Source organism: Balaenoptera ricei, chromosome 18, assembly GCF_028023285.1.
Source record: "Balaenoptera ricei isolate mBalRic1 chromosome 18, mBalRic1.hap2, whole genome shotgun sequence".
Taxonomy (NCBI): domain Eukaryota; kingdom Metazoa; phylum Chordata; class Mammalia; order Artiodactyla; family Balaenopteridae; genus Balaenoptera; species Balaenoptera ricei.
Window position 1 is genome coordinate 16,038,617 of NC_082656.1, and position 16,484 is coordinate 16,055,100.

General features: G+C 37.5%; 1 protein-coding gene across 1 annotated transcript; it reads left to right on the forward strand.

Annotated features, from left to right (window-relative positions):
* Positions 1-2,390: 2,390 nt before the first annotated feature.
* Positions 2,391-16,107, forward strand: CKAP2 (cytoskeleton associated protein 2). The gene is made up of 9 exons (XM_059902587.1): positions 2,391-2,545; positions 3,473-3,557; positions 5,567-5,645; positions 5,763-6,631; positions 7,095-7,299; positions 8,789-8,959; positions 10,705-10,774; positions 14,073-14,328; positions 14,820-16,107. The coding sequence occupies exons 1-9, from the start codon at positions 2,476-2,478 to the stop codon at positions 15,073-15,075; spliced, it is 2,061 nt and encodes a 686-aa protein (XP_059758570.1). The 5' UTR covers positions 2,391-2,475; the 3' UTR covers positions 15,076-16,107.
* The last annotated feature ends 377 nt before the right edge of the window (positions 16,108-16,484 follow it).

Here is a 16,484-nt window from a genome sequence, read left to right on the forward strand (position 1 = left end):
TTTGCACAGAATGTTTTGCCGGTACTTCCTAGCTTCCGAACCCAGCAGATTCTTCCAGTCCCAATCCTACTAAACCTCTTCAGTGGTCAACCCTGGACCATTCCTTCTTTCTTGAGGCTCCCTCCTCCCTGGACTTTGTGTCATCACCCTGTCCTTGTCTTCCTTCTATTCCTTGGACGATCCCACCCTCTCCTCTCACAGGCGCTCTCCCTGTTTCACATGACCACAGGACGAACAACTGAAGCTGATCGTCGATACCCCAGGTGGCTGCAGTTTCATGGTCGGCTGTGGTTGGCAGAGACCTGTTATGGAAGGAAGTCTTCTCTTTGGATCTTTTAGAAAACGATCTCCCTTCTCTCCAACAACTGTGGGACAATGATATTTTAAAAGTGTCTTTAAACGATACCCGTCTTGGAATGGGTGAGTCTGGAGATTAGAGCAGAATTACCAAGTTGGAAAACCTCACCATCTCAGCCTATTGAGATCTTCCACAGTTTCATTTTAGTCACTTTCTTTTTTTAACCACGCCCACTTTTAAAGATACTGAAATTCACATAACATAAAATTAAGTGAACAGTTCAGTCAGTGGCATTAATACATTCACAGTGTTGTACAACCATCACCTCCACTTAGTTCCAAAACATTTCCATCATTCCAAAGTAAAGCCCCTTACCTGTTAAGTGGTCTCTCCCCATTCCCCTCTAACCCCAGTCCCTGGCAGCCCACAAACTGTGTTATGTCTCTATGGATTTATCTATTCTGTAATTTATTTATTTATTTATTTTGGGCTGCATTGGGTCTTTGTTTCTGCTCATGGGCTTTCTCTGGTTGCAGCGAGCAGGGGCTATTCTTCAGTTGCCGTGTGCGGGCTTCTCATTGTGGTGGCTTCTCTTGTTGCAGACCATGGTCTCTAGGTGCATGGGCTTCAGTAGCTGTGGCACAAGGGCTCAGTAGTTGTGGCGCATGGGCTTAGTTGCTCCACGGCATGTGGGATCTTTCTGGACCAGGGACTGAACCCGTGTCCCCAGCATTGGCAGGAGGATTCTTAACCACTGCACCACCAGGGAAGTCCCTTGAGTCACTTTTTACCTGTTCTATTTTGTTAAACTGTTCTCCATTGCTTAATGGGAATCCCTGGTAACCCAACCTGTCTGATGAAACTTTAGTAAATAATCAACAATATTCACAGTAGTATCTAAGCAGCAATGATGTCTTAGGGATGGTGATGGGTGCTGTTTGGCTGTTGGTCCTCCCAGAGTTAGCCTTAAGTGTAGGCAAAGTTACACTAAAAATGGGACATTTCATCCAGAAAAGAAAACTACAGAATATCTCAAATTAACTTCCCAAACTAATTTAGCAAGATGCTAGCATAAAATGCTGACAGAAAAAGCAGGGAATGATGGGAAACACTGACCACAGTTGAGAGCCATCTGTGGAGGCCCTAACACATGGGCAGGGAAGATAGAAGTTGCATCTTGTCATCTTTGTCTCCACGTTTAAAACCTGGCTGAAACAGTCCAGCTAAACCTAGCTTCAGTGATCAAGCAAGGTCGAGAAATGGTATGACCCCTGTGCTTAAAACCAGAAAGGCACAGCCCAGAACTCTCCCTCTCTCCCCCTGCACCACCCACAAAACCATCTAGCTCTGAGTTATTTCATTCTGTCTTATCCTTTGGGTGTTTGTGAGGGTTTTATGAAGGTAATATTTCTAGATGAGGACTGAAAGATTATGGCAGCACACTTAAACGTACAAACACACAAAATGAATACAACAAATGCTGATTTTACCTTCACAGGATTATAAAAGAAAGGTCTATCCCCGTTTTAGCCCTTTCTCTTCCTCTCTTTTTCTCATCTGGTAATTGGGTGGCACAGAGGAAAGTAGACCCTAATTTCAGTTCCTCTTTGCAATCTGTGCAAACGTGGACAAATAACTTCTGAGCCTGTCACCTTATCTGTGAAACAGGAGATGATAACTTCCCACTTCAGAGCTGTGATGCCGCAATGAAGTAATATTTGTGATAAAGGAAATTAGGTACGGTAGTGGGTGCTTATAATCCTCCTCCTCACTGAACACGCCAAACAGCACTTTTCTCCTCTGCCTTTCTCAACGCACTGTGAGCGTCTACAAGACGAGAGCTATCTGCTACAGGGCCGGGACTTAGCTGTCCGACTCCTCCCAAGTTGCCAAGTCCAGGACAAGAGCGCTGTTTAGGTTTGAAAACCTAGGGATTCAGTCCCGAGACGTCCTAACTGAACTAGGCAGCCGCAAGCCCCGCCCCTGCAGACACAGAGCAGGCCCCGCCCCTCTTCGCCATTGGCCCATTCAATTCACGCCGGGCACCAATGGGCGGAGGCGGCGGTCGCGCAGTCTAAGGCCGAGCCCAGGGCGCAGTGGGGCAGTGTGCGGCCGCGCCGGCTTGAGGGAGACTGTGGCGGTCGAGCTGGAGACGCGTCCCCCTGCCCGGAGCTGCGATGAGCACCCCAGCCGTGCCCCAGGACCTGCAGCTGCCCCCGAGTCAGAGGGCCCAGTCCGCGTTCAGAGGTGAGGGCCGCGGTGCCGGGAGCGCCCGGGGCGGCCGCGGGGGGATGGCTCGGGCAGGGCCATCAGGGCCTTGGGTTCGCAGACCAGTTTCCGCCCGGTCCAGTTGTGCGAGAAGTCTGGACAGGGCGCTCGGCCTCTCGTGGCCGCATTCTCGGCGTTTGTGAAATGGACAATCTGAGTGGTGCCCGCTCCGTGGTGTTAGTGTGCGGGTTGAACGCGTCGCGTGCGGTCGCGACCCACTGGCGGCGGCGACGGGCTTCGGTGAGAGGATCCGTTTAGCTAGGGGGTGGGGTGGGGTGGGGTGGGGTGTGCGGGGTTCCGGCAGGGACCCGCCTTGGGGACCCGGGCCCGCGGGGGCGGGGCCGCGTTAGTGCTGGGAGCTGACTGCGTCTGCGCAGGGCGCTCCCGCCTCCTAAGTCGGGAGTTAATTTCTGGAGGGACGGGAGTGCTCAACTGATGCTTCAGATTTAACACATGTCGCCTTCGACCTTATAGAAATCTAGGGTTAGCCGCGTCTTCAGAAATAATAGATATTTCTTGTCCTACACGTGGGAAAACAGGAAAGAAATTCTCACCCAATTCTGGTAAATTAGAACTTGGAGTCTGGTGTCTCATCTCTATCATTTAGCTTCTTAAAACTTGGCTTTCAGGAGCTGTATGTTGAAAATGATGTTCTCCAGACTTTTCACTTTCAGACAGTAGAGAATGTGATTCTTGTACAGAGTGGTTATGGGGACCAGTTATAGTAACAGTCATTTCAAAATGTGATTATTTCTCAAAGGCAGTACTGAACTGGGAAATTTTCTGTTATACATAAGATGTAATCTCAAGTAGAACATTTTTCGAAGTTAAATCTTCATTTAGTCAATATTTTATTTGATGTTGTTATTGCAGCTGATGTTGACCTGTAGCTCTTTTGTTATTTAGAGCAAAGAAGACAAAAACTCAAGGAGCATCTGTTAAAAAGAAAAACGTTTTTTGCATACAAACAGGAAAATCAGATATTATCCAGGTGAGGTCAAATTTTTTTCACTTCACATCTGTCAAATTATATCACAGCTATCCAGTAAAGATGTAATGTGAGCCACACATGTAATTTAAAATTTTCTAGTAGCCCCATTTTTAAAGTTTTGTTTTTTAAAGATGAAATGAATTTTAATAACATTTTATTTAATCCAGTATTTTAATTTGTATTTCTTTATATTAGGTACTCTACTTATTGATATATTTTGTCTTGATGAATGCTTCACACCCTTCTCCAGGGTGGAAAATACTCAGATTCTGCTATGTTTAGGAGATAGAGCTGGCAGGACTTGGTGATGGATTAGATATGGGATGTAAAAGAAAAAATAGAGTTGAAGATGATCCTGAATGTTCCAGGGTAAAGGAGGCTAAAGAGATATGACAACTAAATTCAATACCTGACCCTTGTACTGTATTTAATAGTGGAAGGGGAAATGCTATAAAGGACATTATTAGGTCAGTTTTCAACTATGAACAATAGATTAAAATAGTTAATCAAGGTAAATTTATGAATTTGATAACTGTTCTGTGGTTATGTAAGAGAAAATTCCTATTTTTAGGAAATAAACATTTAAGTATTTAAGGGTAAAGAGGCATCATGTATGTAACTTAACTTGAAAGGTTCAGATAAAAAGTTGTGTATACTCCACACATAGACATGTTCAGAAAGAGTGCAAATGATAATGCAAATGGGATAAAATGTTAACGATAGGCAAATCTGGATAAAGAGTTTGAATTATTTATAATTTTGCAACTTTATATAAGTTTGGCATTGTTTCCAAATAAAAATTTCTTTAAATTTTTTTACTTTACATTAATTAGTTGCTTTTCTTTAGAATAAACATTTTCTTTCACAAATCCCGATTTTTTGTTTAAGACAAAAGATGATCCTAGACTTTTGATTTGAATAACTGAGTAGATAGCGATACCATATATTGAGATGGGAAGCCTGAGGGAGGGGTGGGAGAATCCGGACTTCTGTTCTGACCAAGTTAAGTTTGAGGCAGCAATAAGACATCTAAGTGGAGATGCCAAATAGCGATGTGTCTGAAGTTCAGGGGTGAGAATGGGACTACAGATATAAACTTGGGAGTTGTCAGTGTGTAGATGGTATTTATTTAAAACCTTGGGGTGGAATGAGATTACTAGAGAGAAAGCAAAGAGAACATTAATTCACATAAGACAGTGACTCTCAACTACTTATTTAAATAAGGAATCCAACTGGGTTGTGGGGTTTAGAGTACTCTTATACACAATGGGAAGAAAAGAACATTCTAAACTCAACTATACAGAAATCAAATTTTGTTGACTCTAAAATGTGCATTTTGTTCACATTTTTACGTCTCTGAACTTGAAATCTGCCTTAGAATCCAAGGCATATCCAACTGACCCTTTTTTTCCCTTCGTTCATGGAATACAAAATCAATTGCTAAGAGATTCTCACAGCCTGTACTAACCTATACTGTAGCCTGTACTAGCCTATATCTGTAAAAAAGGAGTTTAATTCTTGAAGAAGTTTTTGCTTTGTATATATATATTCTAAATGCAATGCTATTTAGAAACTAAAATCCACATTGATTAATAAATTAAGTTGTGAGTGTGTGTGGAAATTTTTGAATTTCTTTTGGGAGAGCTATTTAAAAATTTTTTTTCAATGTTAAGTCTGGTACTAAGTACTTAAAACTAACCAAGGAAAGTGTTGCTTAATAAAGATTTTTGAAGACTTGTTTGAATGACTAGAGAATGGTTTAGAATGAGATTATGGGGGGGAGGGTATTAAGGCTTGTAAGAAAATACCTTTAAATTCCTCAGCTGTCTTGTTTACACTATTAAATCACCCTATAGTAAAGAAGAGTTTTGCTTAGGACAAATAAATCTCAGCTCAGTTCTTGCCTCAGTTTAAAACTGCAAAGTCAGATAATTGTTATATCCTCCCATACCTCCCCCAGAAAAGGAAACTTCCTTGGTACGGATTTTTTTGTTTTTGTTTTTTTTAAGTGGTAGAGACCAGAGAGTGAAGACATCTGAAGGCCAGATCCAAGAAGAGACAAAAGTTCTGGAACTTAAGGCAAAAATGGTAAGATACGGAATAGCTCTCCTAAATGTTCCCTTTCTCCTCATTCCTAAAGAAGGTTTTTTCCTAAACTCTTTCTGAAAGATTTGTCTTTAACTGATTTGTCTTTAACTCTTTTAGGCTGATAAAGAGAATGTCGGTAGACCTACTGGGATCAAGAATAATATAACAATGGAAAAAAACTGTATTCCTTTAAAACCTTCTAATGAATTAACCAATTCAACTACAGCAGTTGATACACCTAATTTTGAGGATAATAATCAAACTCTGCCATTGTTACCAATTAAAGATGACCCCCAAAGTCAACATATGACATTAAGCCAAGCATTTCACCTTAAAAACAACAGTAAAAAGAAACAAATGACTACAGAAAAACCAAAGCAAGATGCTAACATGCCCAAGAAACCTGTGCTTGGATCTTATCGTGGCCAAATTGTTCAGTCTAAGATTAATTCCTTTAGAAAACCTCTACAAGTCAAAGATGAGAGTTCTGCAACAACGAAGAAACTTTCAGCTACTGTCTCTAAAGCCACAAAGTCTCAGCCTGTACACGCCAGCAGTGTAACAGTGAAAAGTGATAGAGCCTCACATATGACGACTGCCACTAAATTTGTGAGCACTACATCTCAGAGCAGTCAACTTGTGCGACCTTCTATTAGAAGTCACCACAGTAATAACCAGGACACCATGAAACAAGGCATCAGTAGGACGTCTGCCAGTGTTACAGTTCGGAAAGGGCCTCGAGAGAAAGAATTATTACAGTTAAATACAGTTTCGTCTATTATCAAAACCAGTTCTTCTCAGGACATAAAAAGAAATAAGACACTATCAAGAAGCATGACATCTGAAATGGTAGCCAGGCCTGCTTCGTCTTCTAATACTAAACTGATAGAAAAGTCAAAAAGCATTGACCAGCGCAGACATACCATGGTGAAAGCAGCTATTGATAGTAGATGGACTCAGCCCAGAGAAACTGCGGAGGAGAGAAAGTAAGTAGATGTAATTTTGTTAGCTTCATTTTCAGTAGGGTACCATTTGTGAATTTGGCTTATCATTTCCTTGAATGTATTAGAGCTTTTTGTACATGGATCCTCTTCAGTCATATGCAGATCAATTTAAGCAAATTTATATTGTGGAACAGTATGTCCTAAGTTATTGTGTTTGAGTGTGTTTAATTAGGTTGTTTTATGTAATCTAAGTTAAAATGCTTAAGAAAATTGAGAAATATTTTATAACCTCTCCATTTAAAAATGCATTCTTGGGGTCTTTGTGAGCATATCATTAACATTGATAGGTTCTGTATTTCTTTTTCTTCAAGCTGGTGAACTATGTATGTGCCACTAGTGTAGAATTACTTAAAGACCTGAAATATTTTTTTAACTTTCACTCTATTTGACAGAATTCTGTTATCAGTATCACAGTAATGTTTATATATGCTGCTTCTAATTGTAGGGCTCGTCTGAGTGAGTGGAAAGCTGGCAAAGGAAGAGTAATGAAAAGGCCTCCGAGCTCAGTGGTTACCCAGCCTGAGCCTGAAGCACAAAATGAAAAGCCAGTTGGGTCCTTCTGGACTACCATGGCAGAAGAAGACGAACAACGATTGTTTACTGAAAAAGTAAACAAGACATTTTCTGAATGCCTAAACCTGATTAATGAGGTAGAGTCTTTATCTTATATTTGTGTAGTAGTTTATAGTTTGCAAATTAACCTCCATCAACATTATCTCATTAAATTATACTGTCAATCTTTTTTTACCAATTACTGTGTGAGCAGTGTTATGGAGACTTACTGTTAATTATGAGATTGTTTCTCTTTAGCCTTTAATGGACTACATTCTCACTGAGTTCATATAAATATATCAAATGGATACTTAGATTTTTTTCAGTTGAGTTGTAAATATTGTATTCCTCTAAGGTGTTACCATAGAGTGGGCTGGGGGTGGATATTCACTCTGATACTTTTGTTTTTACATTCATTCAATATATTTACAATTTTTTTTTTCAACTCATTCCCATACTTTATCAAAGACTAGCAACACGAATTATTATCACAGATTAAATTTAACTAAAATAGTTGCAAACAAAATCCCATTAATCTAAACCAACATCATCATGGCCTTGAACTGTAGAATTTTATGATTTGGACCAGAATTCCTACGTGTATGGTAATCAACTTCAGAGTGTTTTTTTTTAATTTCCTGACTTCTCCTTAATTAAAAAAAAAATATATACGTGTATATTTTAATATGTATAAAAAATCATCTTAATATATTGTTTAACTGTCACTTATAGTTGTGAATTTCTTTTTATACACCTTTATTGGAGTATAATTGCTTCACAATGTTGTGTTAGTTTCTGCCTTACAACAAAGTGAATCAGCTATATGCACACACATATCCCCATATCCCCTCCTTCTTGAGCCTCCCTCCCACCCTCCCTATCCCACCCCTCTAGGTGGTCACAAAGCTTCGAGCTGATCTCCCCGTCACTCACTAGTATCTAAGATCCATAGCAAGACTGAACATATAGAGTGTGATTTCAAACCTTTCTCTAGTCTTCATGAGCATCTTTCAACTTTTTGTGGTTCTGACAACCAGTGAAAATTATAGTCAGGGAAACTGATTCTCTTCTTATTTCTGCTCTGCTGGGGTTTTTTTTATTGATACTATGGAATTTTTCTGCCCTACTACTTAACTATATATAGCTCTTAATTACATAAACCGTTACAGATTCATTTTAATCTTACTATCAAAACTTTTTGACAAAGATAATTGAAGAAAAAACTTGCAAGCTATTCTCATAAGCATTTGGTAGATGCAAAAATTCTAAATAAAGTATTAACAAATAGAATCTCATAATATATGAGAGGATAAACATCAAGATCAAGTAGAGTTTTAGTCTTTTTTTACTAATATTTTTCTCAACTAGTATTTCTTTTTTCTTCTGTCTCTGACTTTTGACTGATATGCTTCTTGCTAGCCATTCAGAACAAGTCTGGAGTAAGGAGTATAATGGTGAATATTTTATGAATAATTTTCTACCAACCTTTTCTCTCTTTATCACTGACCTTGATTACAGTAAGTTTACTTAATTGTTCATAGTTTGTAGGCTAAATGACATCACTCACTTTATTTCTTGTTATTTTAGGGATGTCCAAAACAAGAAGTATTGGTTACACTGGATGACCTGGTTAAAAATATTCCAGATGCCAAAAAACTTGTTAAATATTGGATATGCCTTGCACGTGTTGAACCACTTACGAGTCCTATTGAAAATATTATCGCAATCTATGAGAAGGCCATTCTGGCAGGAGCTCAGGTGAGATTAAAACTTACTGGTCTTTATTATTACAGTGTAAATAACTCAGAATTATTTTGGAACACATCACCGCATAACTTGATAAAATTGTGGTTATATATGTGGCAGTGATGAATGTTTAAAGGCCACAAGGATTGCATATTATAAAGGCTGTTGCTCAACCTTCTAAAACTTGCTCACGTACTAGGGATAATCAGACCTTAGAAAATGGATATAAGCTGAAATGTGTATTTCATGAAACGTGCTGTGAGAAATATTTTAGCACAGCATATCGTTTTGCACATTCTCTAGTTGAGAAATCTAGGAAACTGAATTTTCAATATTAAAATGTATTTATTGACTAGAAAGCAAATGGAATTAAATTAACTTTTAAAATGTTAGTAAATTCTGATGACTTTGTGAGAGAATTCTCTTTCACTTTAGGAGTATATCTTTATGGACTCACATTTATATGCCATATGTTTGGTCCAGAAAATGGCAATAAACTAATGTCTCTGACATTACCACCATAGTGGTTTGATATTATACCTGTCACCTCTTCCTTGTGTGCTGCTACCAAAAAAACCCTGGGTATAGAAAAAAATGGTATCTTGAGGTTTTTTTGACTTGATTGGTTTTGTTGTCTTTATGGGCAGATATTCCTAAAATGTATTTCCTTCTGACCAAGTTTCTCAGAAACGCATTCTTGGAAATTGTTTACAAAGAGAGTTTTTTTAAAAACTTTTTTAGCCTTTTCTTAAGAAAGGTCTATATCCTTTAGTATCAGCAAAATCAGCAAATGCTATTTGATCTTTCACCTGAATCAAAAATCAAATATTCAGCAGATATTCTCTCTATGGCTATTATGTGTAAAACACTTTGCTGAAGGGTAATTGTATTTCACCGAATCTCACCTGGAAGAGAATGTTAGGTCCCTACTACATTGAACCAGAAGGGACGTTACTTACAGCAGCTTGTGACAGTATAGCTAGGATGCAAAACTAGAGCCAGGTGTTCACAGAGAAAGCAGTAGTGTAAAGAGAAAGATGTGAGACCAGAGCAGAAACTGGAAAACAGGGATCAAAATTAGCCAAGAAAATTAAAAGCCAGATGGGTGAGTAGTTCAGGACTAAGTTCTAGAATTAAGAATATGAGCCTGAGCTTCTCTTTTGTATAATATTTTGAATATATTGCATTAGCAGGCATCATGGTTCAAAGGAACATAGTAAGTACTTATAATATCTGACATATAATGGATGCTTTACTAAACTGTTAAATTTTTGAATAAGTGAAATATTAGGCTGATGAACCTTGAACTCTTCAGAAATGCATTTAATAGCATGTGAAACAAAAATATAACCATGGACTTAGCTATAGGGGAAAAGGAATAAACTAATATAAATTTAGAGAAACAATATAATCAGCTCTTTGATAGATATTAATAGTCTTAATTTGCTATTTGTTCATTCATTTTGTTCCTATCAGGCAAGCATGTTTACCATAGGCTTAAGAAAAATTATGGGGAAGTTTTTTAAACTGATGAAATTCTATCCCTTAAGTTCATTTTTATTTGGAAAAGACAGTCATTTTTTTCAATTTGAGTGGCAAAATAAGTGTTCTGAGAAAAATGGCCCAAGAACCATTGCTTTATTATAAAATATGAAATTTAATCACTGGTTTTAATATTTTCAACTTGGACAACCTTAGTTAATGTCTGAGAATATAAAACTTATATGGGTCTGCTTTCTTCATTAAAAAAAATTAAGCCTATTGAAGAGATGCGACATGCAATTGTTGACATTCTGACAATGAAGAGTCAAGAAAAAGTTAAATTTGGTAAGTTAGTTTCTTTTGTTTTCTTCAAGTGAATTGTGATTTAATTAAATTTATTTGCTGAATTATTTTTCTTTTATCTTTTTAAACTTTTAAAATATTTAAGTTGTTTCTTTCCTCATACTTCTGTTGACATACCTCTGAAATTCATTGGCTTTACGTAGTATAAATAATTTTTAATTAGGAGGTCTGGTTTGAAACCCAAATTTGTTATCATGTGTCTGTGAAAGTTACCTCACCTTTCTAGGCCTTAATTTCCTGTCTTAAAAATGAGGCAGTTTGACTAGATGATCTATAAGACTTTTTGGTTCAACAGAGAATATTTCTATTTATGTTTGCTGTTATTATGCCCCAGTGGAACATACAGATGTATATGCTCTGATCTTACTGGCTATATTTAATAAAGGAGCTTAAGAGGGAATGGTCAGGGAGACAGGAGGAAAAACCAGGAAAGACTAGTATACCACAAACCAAAGGAGCAGAAAGGTTTAAGAATAGCCCAAACCATTGAAATGGGTGAAGGGCGTCAAAAGATACAAATTACCAGTTATAAAATAATAAGTCCTGGGGATACAAAGTACAGCATGGTGACTGTAGATAATAACACTGTATTGCATATTTGAAAGTTGCTGAGAGAGTAGATCTTAAAAGTCCTCATCACAAGAAAAAAAATGTGTAACTATGTATGGGGACAGATGTTTTCATTTCACAATATGTTCTGGTCATCATTTCATGATACATACAAATATCAAATCATGTTGTACACTTGAAACTAATATAATGTTGTATGTCATTTATACCTCAATTAAAAAAATTTTTTTTTTTAAAGTATAACCCAATCCTGTGTCTTTGTGCTAAAGACAGCAAAGTAGAAATAAGAATTTTATAGAACCTTCTTCCTCATAATTCTCGCTGGCTCTAGAGATATTTAGAAAGAGAAAACCAGCATTTAAACCTGATTCAGTTATTCTACCTTTTTTTTCCTTAATAGAATCATACTAGTTAGTAGAATCTTTCCAGCTGGTAGAATATTTATCTTTAGATGGAAAAAGAAATGCTATCCATAAACTCTTGGCTTTCGAAATGTATAATTATAAATTCTAGGTATAAAATCCATTTTACAAATTAAAATTATTTGTAAATAGCAAGAAAACATCTTTGGGAAGTATAAGACAAATAATAAGAGAGAGAAGCACCACTTGGGTATCTCTCAGATTCCTCAATCCCACAAATCCAAACTTGACTACATCATTTTTCCCTAAACCTTTTCCTTAGTTTGGTTCCCTACCTCAGTGACCGACACTGTCGAGTTCTCCAAGCCAGAAATCTTGGGGTTATATTTCACTCCTTCTCTCTTTCCCCACTTTCCCACCCCTGTTTCCTAGCCAATCAAATTCAGTTTAACTTCCTAAGCATCTCTTAAAATCCGTCCACTTCTCTCCATCCTTACTCTCATTGCTATAGTCATGATCACTGACAGCTCTTACGTGGGCTACAGCAATGGTTTCCTTAGTTTCCTGCTTCTCTTCTCTGGCTCCAATCTGTTCTCAAGACTGCAACCAAAATGCCCCATCACTTATCTGCTTAGATTCCTGATACCCAGCCTCTCTTGTCACTCCCTCTCCTCCACATCCCTGATTTCTTTCTTTACTTTTTTTTTTATTTCCTAGAAGGGGCTGTACTATCTCTCTCTTGCCTCTGGGTCTCTTCAAGCCAGTCTTCTACTTTTAACCTAATTCCTATTTATCCTTTAGACCACAATTCACCTGTCACTTCCTTGAGGTAGCCTTCCCTGATGTCCACCTTTCCTCTCAACCCAACTAGATGATATGCCCTGTTTTGTGCTCGCTGGTTTTCTCTGTGCAGTATTTTATGCACTTGATTGCTTGTTTGTTTGTCTTGTCTTTCAAACTCTGAACTCTGTTGTCAAGGACTGGGTCTGATCTTCCTCGCCACTGCAGCCCCAGTACTACTGCAAAAATATTTGTTGAATTAATGAATCGATATTCCCTCTCTCCTCACTTCAACTTACCCTCACTAAACCACATTCACTTTATCATGTAACTAAAGTCATCACTTAGTAAAAATCTGTATCAATTTAAAAAAAGGAAAAAAACCTAATAATTTCCTAATAATCAAATCTAAAGGTCTTTTCAGCTCAATGGATTTACCAGGATGTCTCACAAGTATTTCACATCTAACATGTTTTACTTGGAACTCCTTGTCTTCCCTCACTGCTTCCTCATACCACCATCTCTTCCTCCCAAAAAAGAAAAAAAAAAAAGAAAGAAAAAATCCTCCTTTGTCATTAAAGACTCTGAAGCAAGAAATTTTAGAAGGAATGCCCCTAACACACATCCACACTCATTCAGACCTTCATATGCATTAATTTGTTAAGTCCTGACTCAGGAATAACATTGAACTTGGGCCCTTCCTTCTCACTGCCCACCTCTACCACCTTGCTCAGGCTGTGATAACAGCTTTGTCTTCTTACCATCACAGATCATTACCTTTTTAAAAAAATTTTTTTTTGTTTGCACCGCACAGCATGTGACATCTTAGTTCCCTGACTAGGGATCAAACCCGTGCCCCTGCCGTGGAAGCGCGGGAGTCTTAACTGCTGGACCGCCAGGGAAGTCCCACAGATCATTCCCTGCCATTCTAAACCGTTCTGTGTAGTGACCAAATCGAATTGTATCTGTCTCTCCAGTGAATTTTTTTAACCGAAACTTCCTACCTGTCTGAACCCGTCACCTCCTTCCCGCATTTCCACCTTGCTCCTTACCCTATGTTCTAAGCACACTGGCCCTTTAATGTTTAATGTCTTAATGGATCATTTTCTTTTAAGCTTCATACCAAAATTGTCTTCCTTTGTCTTGTACTCATTTTTCAAGACCCTGCCTAAACGTCATTTGTGAAGCCTTCCCTTGCCATCTCCCCATCCCTCAAGCAAAGTCAGTTATTTCTTTTTATGGGTTCCCATAACCTTTTGTTTTTACCTCAATTAAAGCATTTTCCTCATTTTATAACTATTTTAAGGCATGTCTCTTCCACAGAATGTGCTTTTTAAAGGATGGGGATGATTTCCTTCTTATATTTGTATCTATAATCCCTGACACATAGGAGATAGTAAATATTTGTTAAATAATTGTTAGCAGTATTTGCTTAGAAAAACTAATGGTTAGGAGATGGCAGTTTGGTTCTTTTATTTTGAAAATCTGGCCAACTGTAAATAACTTTGTCTTCTGATTTTGTTCTTTAAATTTGACCAAAAGCTTAATCTATAAATCTGTTTCTATAGGAGAAAATATTGAGGAGGCTTGTGCAACCAAGGAACAAATCCAAGAAGCCACCATTGACGATATAAGTGTTAATCTGGGGTCAGAAAAACCGGAAATAGAAAATAAGCATCCTAGAAATGTGGTATTTCAAGGTTGTGAAAAAGAGCAAGATGACAAAACAAAAGATCCAACCAGTGATGTTAAAACTCCCAATACAGAAACTAGGGCGGGTTGCTTAATTAAATATAATGTGTCTACTACTCCATACTTGCAAAGGTAAACTTTTAAAATATAATGTGCTCTGATTTGTTTTTATGCTTAGGATAATGCATGTGGTATTTTAAAATCTTTAAGATAGCTTCCGATTAGAACTATTTGTTAATAGAAAGGTTTGAAACAAACAAAATGTGATTGGAACATTTTGCCTTTTAAATACTGTATTTGCTTTGCTTTTCCCTAAATGTTGCCATTTTAAAAAAGAAAAACTTTTACATCATTTTACTTTTATCTCTGTGTATTATTAATAACAGTGGGTTTTGGAATTGAGCAATTAGCCAATTCTATAGATATTCAAGTATCCTACTGTGTACAAGTTGTAACAACAGAGAAATGAGTAAGTTCCTTACTTATTGCAGGACCTCTTTCTGTAGGACAAGCAGTCACATGGTTGTAACATACAAGTTATAGTATGATAAACAGCATAAAAGTGCAAAGTGAAAATGTTAACGTGTTTTTTAACTCTGGGAATAATTTTGTGGTTTTTTTAGTGTGAAAAAGAAGATGCAGTTTGATGAAACAAATTCTGCATTTAAAGAGCTAAAGTTTCTCACACCAGTTAGACGTTCTCGACGTCTTCAAGAGAAGACTTCAAAATTGCCAGATATGTTAAAAGACCATTATCCTTGTGTGTCTTCATTGGAGCAGTTAACAGAGTTGGGAAGTGAAACTGACGCTTTTGTGTGCCGCCCCAATGCAGCCCTGTGCCGCCTGTACTTGGAGGCTGACACGACAGAAGAGAAGTGAAGCTCTGATAGGAGTGGGTTGTATTATTCTGAGGGTGTTTGGTTGGTTGGTTGGTTGTGGCTTTGCATGTCCCTTAGGTCAAGAGTCGCCAAGTACCTAAGTATTCACGGCAGTCAGCGCTCCTAGTAACGTCCACTCTATAGCAGGTGTTGCCTTCTGTGCGTCGGAAAGCTAATCCTACCTTGTCGATCTCAATAGACTGACTTTTCCTCTAAGACAGGTAAATTTTGTGAAGACAGGGTTAGCTTGCTTTGTCACCCAATTCTAGTAGCCCAGACTGCTGTGGTCTCCTGTGTCCCTGGGACTCTGCCCCTGGTTCTTCATTGTCACTCTCCAGCAATGCCAGTGAGTCTGCATCTGTGGTCTCTTGGCCTCTTTTTTTATTGTAGCCGAGGTCTCCAAGAGGGATAGTTAACTAAATACTCCATTTCTAAGAGAAGATACTTTGTTGGAAGAAAGAAAATGTGTCAAACCTAGTGGGCATTCAGAACTTTAAATCTGAGTTCCTTTCTTTAGTTCCTTTTCTGACTTGACTATCCAAAATGTTAAAAATTTTAACTTCCATCACTTCTTTTGATATAGTTTATAGACTAATAGAAGGCAGTTAGAGAAGGAATATATAATATTTCATAAATGTCATCCTAGTTTAGGTAGTATTTCTAAAATAACTAATACTTAAAATTGATTTCTTCCTTGTAATATAAAAACTTCATCATGTCTCCTAAAACATGATAGTCATACACAGTAAGTAGGTCTCTGCTCCCCACACATAAATACCACCAGTAAAATTGTTTTGTAAGTCTCTGAACTAATATTTAAATGGCATACATCCTTCACCAACTCTACAGTTTCAAGTAAGGATTTAGTCATTGTAAAAGGTTAGATAGTTTTAAAACTGCGTAATATGAATGTGGTTGAAAATCACATACTTATTCTTATGTATGTTCATTAATTCCATTTGTATAATAGTGCCAGTCTTTGTCCTATTTATTGTCTTGTGTTCTAGAGAGAAGGGTTTTTGTTCCTTTTAAGCTGTGTACCTAATATGTATACAATAAATGCAAACATCTATATAACGATATTGCAATGACATTTCTTTCAGCAAATATAAAATGCAATTTAACCACGGTGAATAAATTTGAACCTTGCCTTTGAAATACATTATAGTGGGATTGGACTTTAGGTTTTTCAACACTTAAAATAAGTGTGTGCTTAATGGTGTATTTCCTTTTGAAAAATTATCAATCTACTTATCTAAAAATTAAAAAACTAATTCTTTAGTTTTTTTCATCCTTTGTATGAATGGCGCAAAATATGCCATTTTGAAATAAACTTCAAGCTGGCATATACTCTCAGCTTTGTAATATCCATACCATATGGTTCATTAGGCCATATAACATAGCTTGAAA